The 16,040-nt window shown below is 38.5% G+C and overlaps 1 protein-coding gene across 1 annotated transcript; it reads right to left on the bottom strand.

Annotated features, from left to right (window-relative positions):
• Positions 1-849: 849 nt before the first annotated feature.
• xpnpep2 (X-prolyl aminopeptidase (aminopeptidase P) 2, membrane-bound) lies at positions 850-15,403 on the bottom strand. Its single transcript, XM_058396383.1, has 21 exons — positions 15,215-15,403; positions 12,520-12,587; positions 10,953-11,063; positions 10,795-10,858; positions 10,502-10,606; positions 10,296-10,382; positions 9,983-10,126; positions 9,610-9,711; positions 9,403-9,484; positions 9,100-9,301; positions 6,042-6,131; positions 5,435-5,544; positions 4,541-4,618; positions 4,350-4,421; positions 4,202-4,262; positions 4,041-4,110; positions 3,807-3,911; positions 2,939-2,998; positions 2,657-2,733; positions 2,467-2,556; positions 850-2,007 (listed from the first exon to the last, which is right to left on the bottom strand). The coding sequence occupies exons 1-21, from the start codon at positions 15,261-15,263 to the stop codon at positions 1,819-1,821; spliced, it is 2,016 nt and encodes a 671-aa protein (XP_058252366.1). The 5' UTR covers positions 15,264-15,403; the 3' UTR covers positions 850-1,818.
• Between the last annotated feature and the right edge of the window lie 637 nt (positions 15,404-16,040).

Here is a 16,040-nt window from a genome sequence, read left to right as displayed (position 1 = left end):
TCAAATCAACCTCTATGATGACCTTGAATGATGATATAATCACCAAAAGCAGTAACTCTATCAGAGGTTAATTGGAATTGTTTATTTTCAAGAATACTTGAATTATCTTCACCCAAAGAGGCACATCACAATCATTATTGATTATACTTCATCAACATATATTATTGTTTAATCCTACTCCTAGGGATCTGCTGCCCTGCAGAGTTTAGCTCCAGTACTACTTTAACCCACTTGATCCCATAAATTAAAATCCTAACAAACATTTGACTATCACCTCTGATCCACGTACTATACATTACAGCAGGGATTCTTAACTCAGTCCTGGAGCGGCACAGCCCTGCATCATTTTAAAATTCCCCTGATTCGTCTCACCAGATGTAATTCATAATGAGCATAACACTGATGTGATTAGCTGATTATCAGGGGAAAGTAAGAACGCTGATCCTACACATTATTGTATCTAACCCAAGATTAGACGGCCCTGCAGTGTTTCACTTCAGTCCTAATCTAACACATCCCACAGCATTCAGTAATTAACATAAGTGTGTGTTACTAAACACTGTAGGTCAGCAGATCTATGGGAGATCTATGAGAGCTATGAGTTATACGATACAAAAAGGGGTATTTGTGGAGTTCTTTGTAAAGTTATGGATCCACAGTTTATTGAATAGGTTCTAATGTCAGACTCCACCTTGGAGCACTCTGATGTAGGATTATCCACAGGTTTCCCCAAAGAGGCATTGAAAAAAATCTATATATGTGACCTTTCTTCTATGAGTCTAGAATATAATCCCAGTTAATGTGTATATGAATATGCACATGGACAATTAACCACATATGGAGACTGTGTAGATTTTAAATAAGCTTATTTTAATAAATTATCAAATAATTAGTGATTAATAGATGTATCTCTCTGTCCATATAAATTACAAACTCAAAATCAAATTCATCAAACACATATACAGAACAGTAATTGCTTTTAGAGTTGAACGGCAACAGCAACCAAAGCCTAGCTCTGCTGCACTGGAAAATATCTAACAAGCAAAGACGTTTCTGTTAATTATCGGTTAAACGCTAAAAATACTCAGGAGATACAGCATTGACTTTTTCAGGTATGACTCATCAGTTGTTCTCGAACCGTCACTGCACACAAGTGAACTTAAATTAGTGAGTTTTTATTCTGTGCATGTTAAGTCTGTATCATTCGGTCTTAGAAGACATACCTGTTTTAATTAGGCTGATTCTTAATCTTTATAAATGGGCCGTAAAGAAGTGTGTGAACAAGATGAACAGAAATTGTTTAAGTGACCTTGATCAGCATTTTGAGTAGAGGAGTAATGGCAGTTATGTTATGGACAGACTAATAGAAATAATTTGGTGGCTGTATGTGAGTAATTCCTGATATCTACAGATTCTATTTTTTTTTTTTTACAGATGCCAAAATAAAGTTATGGGACTGTTTTTAACAGATTCTACAGTAAAGCTGTGGGAGATTCATAGGAGATTCTACAGTAAAGCTGTGGGAGATTCATAGGAGATTCTACAGTAAAGCTGTGGGAGATTCATAGGAGATTCTACAGTAAAGCTGTGGGAGATTCATAGGAGATTCTACAGTAAAGCTGTGGGAGATTCATAGGAGATTCTACAGTAAAGCTGTGGGAGATTCATAGGAGATTCTACAGTAAAGCTGTGGGAGATTCATATAGGAGATTCTACAGTAAAGCTGTGGGAGATTCATAGGAGATTCTACAGTAAAGCTGTGGGAGATTCATATAGGAGATTCTACAGTAAAGCTGTGGGAGATTCATATAGGAGATTCTACAGTAAAACTATAGATAGAAGCAGCAGCAGTAGTGAGATGGAGGGGACGGCAGCCGAGGACTCTGTCTTCAGGAACGGCTCTGTGTTTTGCATCATCCAATTATAGACATCAGTCAGACCCTGCCTCTTCAGCTCTGGACCCATTATATTTCGGATGGTCAGGTAGTATGTGTCCAGCCATTGGAGCTACAGGAATACAGAACACATAGTGGTCTATATTAATATCAAATGTCAGGTTCCTAATAAGTAACATTACAAGAAGACTAAAAATGAATAATATTTGAATTAATGAATAAAAAATGAATAATATTAATACATGAAAGCATTACAGAAGGCATGGTGTGCTGTTTTTATTCATGGCTCTCAGTAAGTGAAAATAAAAGCTTATCAAACAAGTTTATCATTCCTCAGTCATTATGTTATATGAGATGTACATCAGATTTTAAACAAGGTAAAATAATTTCATCTAAATCATTTGGCACCAGTGTTATGCGAGACGAAAGAAGATGCACTTTCTTCAGTCATGCTTGAGGTGCTTTGCTGGGGAAGGATGTCAGAAGGGACTTTCAAAGGAAGCCAACTCCAAACAACATTTGCAACAACAGAATAAACGTCTAACTGGCACAACAAGTTCATTAGTGTTACCTGTTCAGGGCTGAGAATCGAAGTGTAAATCAATTTTCTGTCATAGGGGACCAGTGACACGGTGTTGAATGTCAGATACTGGTTGCCGTACTGGGAAATTGGGACAAAAAAAAAGTTAACAAAATGTGAAGAAGCAGTTCTGGTTTATGTCCTCTCTTTTACTAATTAGCATTTTGACTATGAAATGTACCATTGTTTTAGCTGGAACAATAACAGCAACATCCTCAATCCTTATTCCAAATTCATTCACTTTGTAGTAGCCAGGTTCTACAAGAGATAAAAAAAAAGATCAGCTTTTATCTGGACACATTGAATGTAATTTTAAATGCCTTGATGTATTTTGCTACTTATACACCACTGTGCCATCCTGTTGTTTGTGCTTTTGAAGTGTGTCTGTTTTTTTATTACAGAGTCTGACAGGAATGGATTTTTGATTCATATTAGAGCTGTGATGTTTAATCTGATGCCTTACCAATAGATGTGAACATGCCTTGCTGGAATGGAATATTGTTGGACTGAAAACCAACAGGCCCTAGAGGAAAACATATAAAAGCTTGTATGTAAAAGAATACAGACAGGAATTAGGAAAAGCTTTTATTCACAAACCATCACTGGACAACTGTTAAAATCATGATTATTGAGTCAGGTCATCTATATAACACCAGGTTCCTGAGCTGACAATCTGTACTAGTAATTCACAGTCAGCACTGTGCCAGCAATGTCAGGTTCAAATTAAGGGAAAATCTGTATTCACATGCCATGCTCCTAATCAGATACGTCAAACATCATTATACTCCAAATTTAGGTCCTGAAAAGAAGCCAACATGGCAGTTATACATAGAAGTGTGAGAAGAAAAATGGCTGAGAAAGTGACACAGCAATACTATATGGACTCTCTCCCTTGCTCTAGTCAGCTGATTTATCCTCATTGCCGAAAGTATTCAGCTAAAGAGCTAATGATAGAGCTAATGATTAGATAGCTAGCTATAGTTGATGAATTAGCTTCTGTTTATTAGTGACAGAGATGCATAGAATCATCTCTAGTGTAAGTAGAAGCCTGCACATAGAGCAGTATGCTGTGAAATTACAATAAAGGAGCTGAGAGATTTCGCCTGCTACTTGGTACATTATGCAGTTTGAGATGTAGCCTTGAATTCTTTGTCTGCACTTGCAGCTGTGAGGTTAAGTGTAGCACAACCCATATTACAAAATGCTGTCATTACAAATGTTTCTGCATATTTCAATCCCCAAAGTCCAAATATGATTCAGAAAATTCCAAACTTTTGAATCCATCACCATTAATTTATCAAAACGTGAACATATTAAAGCAGAAATCTTACATTCATGCACTCCAAAGTAGTTGCCCACACCATGACCTGTACCATGACCATAATTCAGACCCACTTCCCACAATGCTCTGCGCCCTAGCATCTCCATGTTGACACCTTGAAAAGAAAGCATTGATTAAAACATGCTTATGAGGTTGCTCTGAGATCAGTGAGAACATCTGGAGATATGGAGACATCTTGTGGGAGAAAAGCAGGTCGTTGGACATAAAAAAGACAGAGGCTTGCCTCTAGTTCCTGCTGGAAAGATGGTCCTGGATATTTCAATGTTTCCCATAAGCACTCTTGTGAAGGCTTCCTGTAAAAGTAGAATAAACAGACAAAGGTTTATTCTGTATGTAAGTCATAGTTTAAAACTATATCAAGAATGCTTAGGTACGGAATAATACCTTCTGAAATTTAGTGGGTGAACCCCAGTGCACGGTGCGAGTAATGTCAGTTGTACCATCACTATAATACAGTAAATACACATTATATAGAGTGATGCCAGTGTGTTTGATAAAACTTGCAGAATCAAATATGATATGGCTTACTCACAGGTACTGCCCTCCTGAATCAATCAGATACATCTCGTCTGTGGTCAGCTTTCTTGCAGTTTCATTAGATGGACTGAAATATAAACATATGCAAACTGGATTTTTATTCTTCATTAAATTTGTAGATCTAGTAAAGAAAAATAATAATAAAGAGATAATAAGCAAAAGAAATAATTCCATCAAATTCCGTACCTATAATGTGCAAGAGCTGCATTAGGTCCACTTGCAGAAATGGTCTCAAAGCTTGGCCCCTTGCTGAATTTTTGCATACTGACACAACACAGGAAAATGTGTGCATCATAAACAATGAAATATTTTACTTGCACCTTTTTATATTGACGTGCATGTATATGGTTAAAGGTTGTGGACACCTGACCATCACGCCCATATGCTGTTCTTCCTTAATCTGTTGCCACAAAGTTGAAAACACACAATTGTATAGGATGTCTTTGTTTGCTATAGCGCTACAATTTCCTTTCACTAGAAACTAGAGGCCCAAATCTGTGACAATGCCCCTGTTCACAAAGCAAGCTCCTTTGGTTGGAGATGGAGATGGTTTGAGCGGAAGAACTCGAGTGGCCTGCACAGAGCTCTGACCTCAACCCCACTGAATACCTCTGGGATCAACATGACCTCTCTAATGCTCTTGTTGCTGAAATCAAAAATGCAAATTGCTGAAAGAGCAAATCTCAACATATATATAGCTGTGATGGTCAGGTATGCAAAACCTCTGACCAAATAGTGCCTACAGGCATTTAAAAAAACAAAACAAAACAAATAATAATAATAATAATGGAAATGAGCAATATATATTCAAACATAACTGAATAGACTGAGAGTAGATTGATACCCATAACTATAATAACACTGGAAAGAGCTAAATAGCGTTTATTTATATGCTGATATCATTAAAAAATTTGTAAATTAGGAATAAAATTATACTAGATAGAAATGATAATATAATAGAAATTATATTTGTTAGTAATGTTTACGTTTTTTGGTGACAAGTGAAAAAGAAGAAACTGTGAAACTGTGAAAGCAGAGTATCAGTGTTTTTATATTCTGCTGATGTGAACTGTTTCCTACCTGCGGTACACATTGACGAGCTGTGCTGCAGTAAGCTCTGTCTCCTTGCCCTCAGGGACAGTTCTCTCAAGCTGAAGTAGGAGCTGCATGACTGCTACAGCATCTCTTATCTACAGCATGCCAGTGAGGACACTCAGAGCACAACAACACAAACTGTGCACTCAACAGCCTACTGCTCTCCGAAGATACCAGTAACCACTAACTACACCAGGAAATGTACGAGTATGAGACCACAAGGCAGTTAGATGGAGGAGATTCATTTGAATGCAGTCAGTGATTGCAAGTTTTAATGTAATAGAGTACAGATGGCCGGGCGTCTTGAAATGGCAAATGGAATTTTGTCTTTATGAGATAAAGCACTCATAAAACACATGGATTATAAAACACAGCACATCGCTATAAAAAACACAAGATAGAAGTTATTAGATAAGAAGGCTCCGCTCTGCTGCATTCAGTCTAAAAGCACTATTCGGCTGTGGTTTATAGCACAATAAAACACTACTTTGTGATGTAAAGGCAGTGATGGGTCTGGACCCCTTCAGGAGAGTGTGTACAATATAGGAGTAAACTATATGAAAATCTAAGGAGAGCATATGTGTGCTCTTACATGAGCTTCTCGAAGGATTTTCTGCTCAGTCTCATCTTTGATTGCTTTGGTGGTCAGCACTGGAGAGTATTCACTTTGCAGGAGCTTCTCCTAGAAAGGTAAAATAAAGCAGTAAAGTATGCAAGAACCTTATGAAAAAAATCTGTTAAAAACTCAATCTGATATTAAAATGAACAAAAAGAGTACTTTAAAACTGCATGTATACATGTCAACATATAATCTGTACAGAACACAGATAGAAAAATGTTTAATGATTCCAGTGCAGTTCAGACCAGATGCAGACATATACCTGACTCTCATAACTGCATTGAATATTTCTCATTTTTTTAAAGGCTGAAGGGGAATGTATGTCAAAGCATAAACTCACTGTGAACTAAATTCATCCACAATCGCAACCACAAACACCACTAGCTAGATACATTAACCATGAGTTTCACACTTCACATTAATTGTTCAACACTGACTATAACCTATTAAATCTTATAGGTAAAGCAGTTATGACAAAAGATGTCTTCCCAGGCTGATGGTAACCACGCAGTCAAAATTTGTATGACTCTTGAGGAAACATTGCTTCAGCTAATGTCTATTAAATTAATCCAGTACATGTTTATTTAGGTTTGTGTCAATATTCATAAATGTCTTATGTACATTGCCTTTGCATTAATTAGGTGGCATTAACTAAATTAAAGCACTCTATTGAGCTTACCCTCTTGCTTCACCCTCATTGTAAACCAACTTGAAATCTGATTGGTTAATGTAACAATTTCACTGCCACTTATTTTAAGCTACGGGTGCCTGCACTATTGATTCTGAAGGCCTTAAGGCAGATTTCTTTCACCCTGGCGACACATGATGTCAGCCACTGGCTGAAATATGATTGGATAAATACTCATCATAAATATACACTACTGGAAGCAGCACAACCAAAGAGAAAAGCTATGAAAAAAGCTATGAGACTAGACTATCGGGAATAATTTAATACACATTCATGGAAAAATATATTAAATATATTAAAATGCAAGTCAGTGATTCAGATCACTGCTGTTTAGGCCAGCAGAAAAGGCCTTGCTGGCCCTGACTGCCCACTACTGCAAAAAAACATATACAATGATTTAACATGTGTGTACACTGCCAGTTGTCTATTCTAGGCAAACTGGTATAAGTTACTGTTTCCTGTTTTGGATGCCATGTTAGTAACACCATGATAGAGCACACTGTATAATGGACAACTGTGCAAGTGTAGCCCTCTCAGTCGTTTAACTCTGTGGTGGGCATACAAACAGGCAGACACACAGACAGGCAGACAGACAGACAGACAGACAGACAGACAGACATACGACACACACACACACACACACATTAGCAGAGCCTTTCCCAGTGCGGCTAAAGAAATCACACAAACTATAATAAATGTGGACAGATGGTGTGTACAGCAGGTAACATTGCCACCTCAAAGCTACAGTGTCCCCAGTTATTTTCTGAGCTCGAGTTACTGTCCGTGCAGAGTGTCACATTTTCTCCCTGTATCCCGGCTCAAAAACATACTGATGGGTGGTCTTGCGAAATTAAATTGCCCCTAGGTTGGATGAGTGTATGATTATATTAAATGTGTATTATATTCCATTGAGGACAAACACATGATAAATGTGTGAAATAGATTCTATGAGTATGCACAGCACTCCTGTTTAAAGCATGATGACTTTTTAAGTACATTAGGTACAGCATAATTAAGCCATCATCATCATCATCATCATCATCATCCTGTTTTTAAAAATAGAAATGCTAGCACATATTACAGCTATGCTAGGCCTCCCTTCCCTCAGATGTCACCATTTCCTAAGTACTAGTCTAGTTCTCTCAATCATTTCTCATTTCTTTCCTGGCTCATGTGCATATAAAACCTGTGCATTTAGATAGCTTTTTCCCATATTCAGAAATATAAAGTCTATATAGGTGACAAATGTTTCTTCCAAAGCAGATAGCATGACCAGGCCATATGGCATAATCATGTATACTGCTCTGAGGCAATGCTAATGTGTCAGATTATATGGAATTTAAAGGACAAGTTTGAGAAAAGTACTAGCTCACAGAGTTTGATATAGTAGTTGATAGTCAATCCCTGGAGTCCTTTCTTTTGCATGAAGAAGAAGCCTGCTGCTGGTGGTGATGCAGAGGTTTAAATGCAATTCTTTTTGAGAGCTTCCTCTATGTATTCCTCTACATCTGTGTTCCCAGCAGTAATAATGGGTACACAGGGGAGTGAGGAGAGGCAGTATCAGGGAGGTTTGACTCAGTTTGACTGTGCAATCATTTGGACAATGAGGTGCACCCACCAGTCGTTTTTCGTCTATTGCTCTCTCTTGAACCCTGTGCTGTGTTGAACAGTGTGTGATGAGACATGTAGGCATGGTAGATGCTTGGTCACTGAGAATGGATGACCAATGGTGCAAAGGGCTCAGAGTACTGATCCTGTCCTGGAAGAGGTCAACTTGAGAAACTTGCATTCTCTACTTTAGAATTCAGTCCAAGTGGATTTCTAGGTCAGTGAAAGTGCATAGCAATAAGAGGCTGTCACGACATGCTGGTTCAGCCAGAACAAAAATCTCGCACTGCTGGTTTCACGCAGTGCAAGTACAAAGAATTTGAGTGCATACTCATGTACAGAGTTTGAGCCTTGTCATAGGATCAGGAGTCACTATCCTCTTTCCTGGTATGATCTTGATACAAGAAATATAGAAAACATTGCCATAATAAACCTTGGCACTTGGTCAGGTCCCTATTTGTTTTTCTTTTTTTGCTGAGGCTATGATTAATCAGTGTCTCTGGCTGGTTGTGGCAGAAATTGGAGCTAGTTGCAACCACTGGGTGGAGATTCTGTGCAGCTTGATGTAAAATACCTTATTAATGCATGTGTATTTATAGGCAGGTTTGTCTAATTAAAGGTCTATGTGCAGTATGCAGTTGTGTTTGCAATTTCAGCAGTGGCAGGAAAATTTGTTAAACTGTGTATGTGAAAATGCTGTGGATAGGTTTGCACACATTCATAGCCAGGTCTCACCTCTGGAGTGATGAGCTCATACAGAGCCTGGTTAGTGTACTCAGTGCCCACCCACACTCTCACATTGAGCTCCATGAGGTACATCTTGAGGTGCTCTCGGACAGTTTCATATTCATACAGCTGTACGCAGTGAGACAGGTTACAGGATGAGTTCAAGTAGACCTTAATTTCTTCTGTCAGCCTTTTAGTGTGCACAAAGAGCCTTTGAAAAGAAAAGCAGCAGCAATGCCAATGGTTACAATAATTTACTGATGGAATATGAAGGTCTGCATAGGAATATCAATGGAAAAGAATTCAACTTGCCATATCTTATCAAGAGTCAGCAGTGTGTACGAGTAGAAGAACGGATTGAAGGGGATGTCATTGCCACGCATGTTGAAGAGCCCTGAAAAGATAAAAAGCGGGATACACTCAGATGACTCATTCACTCAATCATATCATCTAATAGCTGTTCAAATAAGAATCAGTGGGAGTGAAATATAAGATAAACTATTACTACATATCTCTTACATGCTGTTTCATCCAGAGCTGAGAGCAGGACAGCTGTAGGCTTGTAGGGATTGTTCGTCATTAGAGCCCGTATATGATCCACTTTCATCTGCCAGGTTCTCTCTGTCAACACACATTTAACAGGCACACTGCTTTACAACCTCTTTATTACATTTCTATCTATTCAGGATAAAAGGTCCAGACAGAGCCAATACTCAAGTACTAAAATCATTACATTATTACTTTAAATAATGGTGTGCAACAGAGTTTATGGCTGTGTTTGCAATGAGCATATGCTTTTATGTTTGCAGGTATTTATCATTGGACTGATAAATGATAGACACACACACACATACATACACACACACACACATACACACACACACACACACACCAATGAACTCATCAGGCAGGCGTGTGGGATTATCAGGAGGAAGAGGCGGTCGTGTAGCCCATATTTTGTCCACAAGGTTATCCGGAATAGAAATGAGCATCCGATTAGCTGGAGCCAGGTTGTTGTTGTAGGCATCAAATGTGTCTGTGTTGACAAAGAGCAATGAAGCAATAATGAATTAAGTAGTATGCTGTGCTTGGTTACTGGTTCACTTAATCTTGAGTATAGGTTACTTTTACTATACTTATGTAAGGATCTAGTGCTCTTTGAATGAATATAAATTTGATAAGAAAGTTTGTTTGTTGTTACTCACCTACAGAGAACAGGAATGGATCATATCCCACCTCATGTTCCTCAGGGAGCTCTTTGATGAGCCACTTGGTGATGCTGGAGATAGAAACTGTATTCCAGTACAGTTAGTCTAAACTCAAGCTATAATTAATAACCCTATAGCACAGTACATTTTGTTGAAACAACACTCTTAATAATACATTGTGTTTTGTAACTATTTTAACTTACCATCTCGTTCCAGTTCCCAGTTGCAGTCCATCTGGCGCTCTGCCTGAACCCAATAACGGCTATCAGTCCATAACACTGCTTTATCTTGGGTCACAACTCCCGTGCCTTCAGATTAATGAGAACACATTTTTATCAGTCATAAACCACGTTCTAAATCCATCCACTCCTTGCATCATTGATACATCATTCAGTCAATGAATAAATGCTTCCCTCTAATATCACTTTAAGATCAAAGGTAGGAATTATATAAGAGTGTGATATGTGATAACAATAGAACTTGCACAGGAACATACCCGAAGAACCAGTGAAACCAGACATCCAGGCCAACCTGGCATCTCGCTGGGCAATGTACTCACTCTGAGCAAAAAAAACAACACAATCAGGTTATTGATTATCAACAGATTATAAAAGGAACAGAAAATTATGGGAATTTTAAGAGAAATCTTGCTACCAGGTGGGCATCAGTTCCAGGTATAATGTAGGCAGAGACGTTGTTTAATTTCATGACTGCTCTCAGATCCTGTAGCTGCCTAGTTGTGTTAATTGCTGTTGGAGGCAAGTACTGCAAAAAAAAAAAAAACAAGGTTGTATGTATGGGATTAAAAGAGTGAGACATAGCCATCTATCTCTGTCTTGGGCTGTTACATGTGCTGTGCCCCCTGAGAGTCCCTCTCCATCTAATACTTTAATCACAGTTCTTCATCATGTTGTTATAGTGTGGCCTGTTATGCACTTTCCATTGGTGTCCACTACTATGCCTTCTTTGGAATCCTCTCAGTTGGCATCCTCATGACATGACCCAACCCCCTTAGGGTTGTAAAGGCCTAACAGCCACCAAGTGTGCCACCAAATGTAGAGGGTATGCATACCTGTCTAACACCATATTCTACAAGAAATGGGTGAGAGAAAGTTGTCGAGTTTAACAACTTCAACTAAAAAATTATTGTAGAAGGCACTGATGAGACTAAAGATCTTAGGTGGAAGTCCACATTCTACCAAGATCTTCTAATGGTTTTACAAGTAAAACGGTTGAATGCCTTCACGATGTCAATGAAATTCATGTGCAGTGGTGTCTTCCATTCCAGGCACTGCTTAATAATATATCTGACCTCTTCCTCTCCTGATCCTGGCCTGTTTTCCTCTCAGCTTGCAGTCCAGTGCATTGTCTATGATTCCCAGCAAGATTCGGCTACCAGGTATTAAGACAACACATTGTCACAGCTTTGGAGTTCGCCTTTTTTGGATATTTTTACAGGGAGGCTCTTACAACAGTCTTCAGGGCTTAATGTATCCCTTCCAAATGGAGGAATTTTAACACATTTGCATGTCTGGATGTCTTCTCTACATGTAATCCATCAACACCTAGTGCCCTACCATTCTTGGTCATTTTAATGGTAGCCACAATTTGTTCAGGTTTTCTGTGTGCAAAGCTGTCAAGCTAGGGTTCTAGTGCTCTAGGGTTCTAGTACCCCACTGCATACCACACATCTTGGAACCCTTCATCCAAATATGGCTGTCTGTCTACACCCTCTGGCCTAGAGAGAAGGTAGAAAGGTGGAAAGACATTGACCTGAAATGCCTGTTGGTGAAGAAGGCAACTATGGGAACCAAAATGAGAAAAGCAGACACAGCTTGTTAAGAAATAAGGCTAAGTAAGTTGAATTAATAAAATGAAATAAGTGAGACTAACACAAGCTTTAGGTTGGCTTGGAGCTCTGAATCATAGTCAGAAGCTGTTATGCAGGTAGCCTGAAATGTTTGACATGTATGAAGAAAGAAGAAGTAGAAGGAATGGCTGCAATTACTGATAGCTTTTTATAATATGGTCACAACATGGTCTCAGCATGTGTGTGCATGCATGCAAGACAGTGTTCAGTTGTATAAGGAGTGCTCAATTGTGGCCCTGGCGTTTAGAAGGGGTGAATCTTTAAGCTGGATGCTTAAATCACGCATTGATCTGATCTTTACTGCACCAGTTTAATGATATAGATGGTTATGGAAGAAAGAGAGAAACATACCGGCGGCACTAAAGAGCAGTTTCTTTCACTGCCTGCTCCTCCCTCTGCCTGTGTTGCTTGGCTTTGTCCTGTGATGAGATGAAGAGGAACACACACCAACAACAGATATTTTAGTTCCTTTTCAACAATCATATATCCTAGAAAGCATTGTGCTTTATTCCTCTTATACTAAAGTTTATTTAAATTTATTATTTAAACAACATTTCATACTTTTGACCATGAACATAAATTAACAAAATGTTTGTAACCTAACAAATATGAATTCTTAGTTGATCATTCAGTAAGGATTTTGAAGATTGGAAGATCTCGATAAAAGTAGCTGATTTTATCTAAAAGTGCTGGTGACTTGTAGTGGTTGGTGTCAGTGCTGTCATGTAGGTAAAAATGAGACAATTCTAGTCCAATCCACCTTATACAGTGAGCCAGTTCAGAATAACTTCAAATGTATTATACAATACCATGAGCTGCATCCACATCTGAAAACCTGCATTATTACACACACCATGGTCCAGTTGACTGTTTCAGACCTTTAAATATATTGACAATGCTAGACGAATTTATATTAGTATTTTAGGAAGCAACCCAAATTTGGTCTTAGTTTTTGCAACAGAGTTAACACAATACACATCTACTATCTACTGTCTAACTACTGTCAGTTTTTTTAAAACTGATCTTTGATGTAATTGTTATATTTAGCCACAGAAATGGAAGTGTTCTAGAGCTGCAATACAAGAGTAACTTCCTATAGTTGATGCAATATTTGACAATAGAGACTGCAATGATTTTCTAGGCTGGACAGCTGGTCTAGTATATGTTTTCACTCCCGTGTTTTATTAGGGAAGCAAAACAACAGGATGTAACAGAAAATATAACATACTGGACATTTCAGTAACTCTGTATGAGCCTACTGATTTGTTTTCAGTAGCACATAAAAAAATTAAATTGTAATGCACAGCTGAGTTTTTCATTTTTTCTATTGTTCATGAAAATATGATTATGAAATGCAACTCATTTATTCAGTCATTGCTTCATCCATCAGTTGGCTTTCAGAACTGATACACTCATCATTGCTGAAAGCCTTCTAGTGGAGCAAATAATGGTTGAATAGATGTAGGCAATGTGTCTTTATTGATATAGCAAAAAAAGTGATTGCTGACCAAGAATGAAATGCAGGGTCAGCACAGCTCTGTATTCAGAAAGGGTTTGTACTGCATAATGATAGTAGCCTGCAGCATATCAGAATCAGAATCAGCTTCATTTGCCAAGTATGCTTAGCATAAAAATTCAAAGAGGGGGTGGAGCAGGTGTGTGGGGTCCAAATGAATTCTATTTGCACATACATATGCAGTCTCATAACCTTTGCTGATGATGCTGATGATTATGGTGTTCTCTGCAAACTTATGGAGCTTGGCAGAGTGATCCCTAGCAGTGCAGTCACTTGTGTCCAGGGAGAAGAACAGTGGAGAGAGGGCGCATCCCTGAGGAGCACCAGTGCTATTGGTTAGGGACCGGGATATGAGTTTCCTCAGCCTCACTCGCTGCTACTAGCTGCAGTTGGAGATCCACTGACAGATGCGGTGTGTAAAGGGATCTAGGTCAGTTTAGTCTGAAGAAGTTCCGGGATGATGGTGTTGAAGGCCGAGCTGAAGTCACAAACAGAATCCTTGTGTAGTTCCCAGGTCTGTCATGGGGTATATACCTGTAACTGGTATGCTCAGTGAGATCCAACAGGGGTCTGTCATTCAGGTCTTGTAGTTTGTGATGTTCTTCAGGCTTCTTCACTCAGATGCCGAATTGTTGGCTGTTCAGAGTAGCTTCTTTTAGCCACTCTGATCTCCTTATTCTGTTTCTGGCCCAATTATACAAGATTTTGTCCCCATTTCTGTATTTGTCTTGTTTGAGTAGGGCAGAAGTGTCTCTGTGTGTCAGGGTGTGAGTGTGTATATATTTATATACAATTGAGACCATACACATTATCTGTACTCAGGGGCATCCTGTTTGGCACATGTAAGTATATTTAAGATAAGGCCATTTGATAAATCCATCCACCAGGTTGTCAATTCCACTGCTGCACTCTTCTGTTAAACATCATGTAAAAGATCCTGACATCTAATGGAATTAGCTAAATCAAATATTTCAATTACATTATTATTATGTCAATTAATATTTTTTTCTCTTCCCAGATATGTGTGCATCTGGACCTACAATTTGGTGCAGTAGGGACCTCCAGTGGCCTGCAGTGTAATGAAGCACAGTGACATACTGTATACAGACAGCTGCACTGTTATAATGTTATTCATTAGACAAAGCTTTTCAGTGAACTAACCATGTCCTGGCAGAACAGAAAATCTCAAAATCGTACATATCACATATTGCAATTTTCAAATTAGGCTTAAATATTCAAATTTACTTTATTCCAAGAAAATGTGTGGAATCTATTAATAAACATAGATCAGTGTGCAGAGCATTTAGCTTCAAGCAGTGATAAACAAATCCTTTACCTAATGGCATGCAAATATATTTCTTCAAATAAAATAACAAAAAACAAAAAACAGATGGCTAAATTAAAATGATGCCTTAATAAAAGCAATAACTATATAGTACAAAAATTGGTGTTTTTGTTAGTGACAGTATAAATCCCACAGTCATTCCTAAACCAGTGTAAAACTATAATCATCCAAACTTTCTGTTTTACCTTTTAAAGCCACCAGACATAAAGCCAGAATCCACCCAGAGAATGTCATTTTTGACCATCTGCTCCAAGCAAATCCACACACAGAGTGACAGCGGGGCAGGAGTGTCTCTGTGTGTGAGTGTGTGAGGGTGTATATATTTATATACTATTGACACCACACACATTATCTGTACTCGGAGGAGTCTTTTGATAGGAATAATGTGTAATAGATGAGGGGGTGGAACTTTGTCTCTTCACTTCAGCAATAATAGCATGCCCCCCCTCCCTCTCTCTCTCCCTCTCTCTCTCCCTCTCTCTCTCTCCCTCTCTCTCTCTCTCTCTCTCTCTTTGCTGCCAGGTTTAACAGTGCCTGAGGGTGTAGCAAAATATCTGCATGCAATGCAGTTAATTTCAGTCAGACTCTTGTTTCACGCTATAAGAAATGCCCAACTGTCGCCATGCATGTTTACAGTCCACTGTAGTTTGATGCCCTTTATCTCATCTTTGCTCTTGTTGTTCAGGTGTTGAATGAGGAAATCACCAAATTATTTTTGACTTTGTCCTATAGCCTCATATATTTCTTCTGGCTTTGGTCTAGGAGACAATAAACCAGAGTTACTGTGTGCACTGCAGAATGGCCAAGTGCTATATCTTGATGATCATGATGAAAGTGTCATGATGTGGCCTTAGATAAATAAGACAAAGTGGTACAATCTTATTTAACACACTCAGTAATCGTCTAAAGGAAACTCTTACTGTCTGATCTATAGTTAACAGACTAATTGAATTTAAAATATATTCTGAGGGTATAGAGATTTGTTAAAAGAAAGGCAGAGCTATAACATTT

Source organism: Hemibagrus wyckioides, linkage group LG08, assembly GCF_019097595.1.
Source record: "Hemibagrus wyckioides isolate EC202008001 linkage group LG08, SWU_Hwy_1.0, whole genome shotgun sequence".
NCBI lineage: Eukaryota > Metazoa > Chordata > Actinopteri > Siluriformes > Bagridae > Hemibagrus > Hemibagrus wyckioides.
Note: the sequence above shows the minus strand (reverse complement) of the source record. Positions and strands in the feature narration are given on the sequence as shown.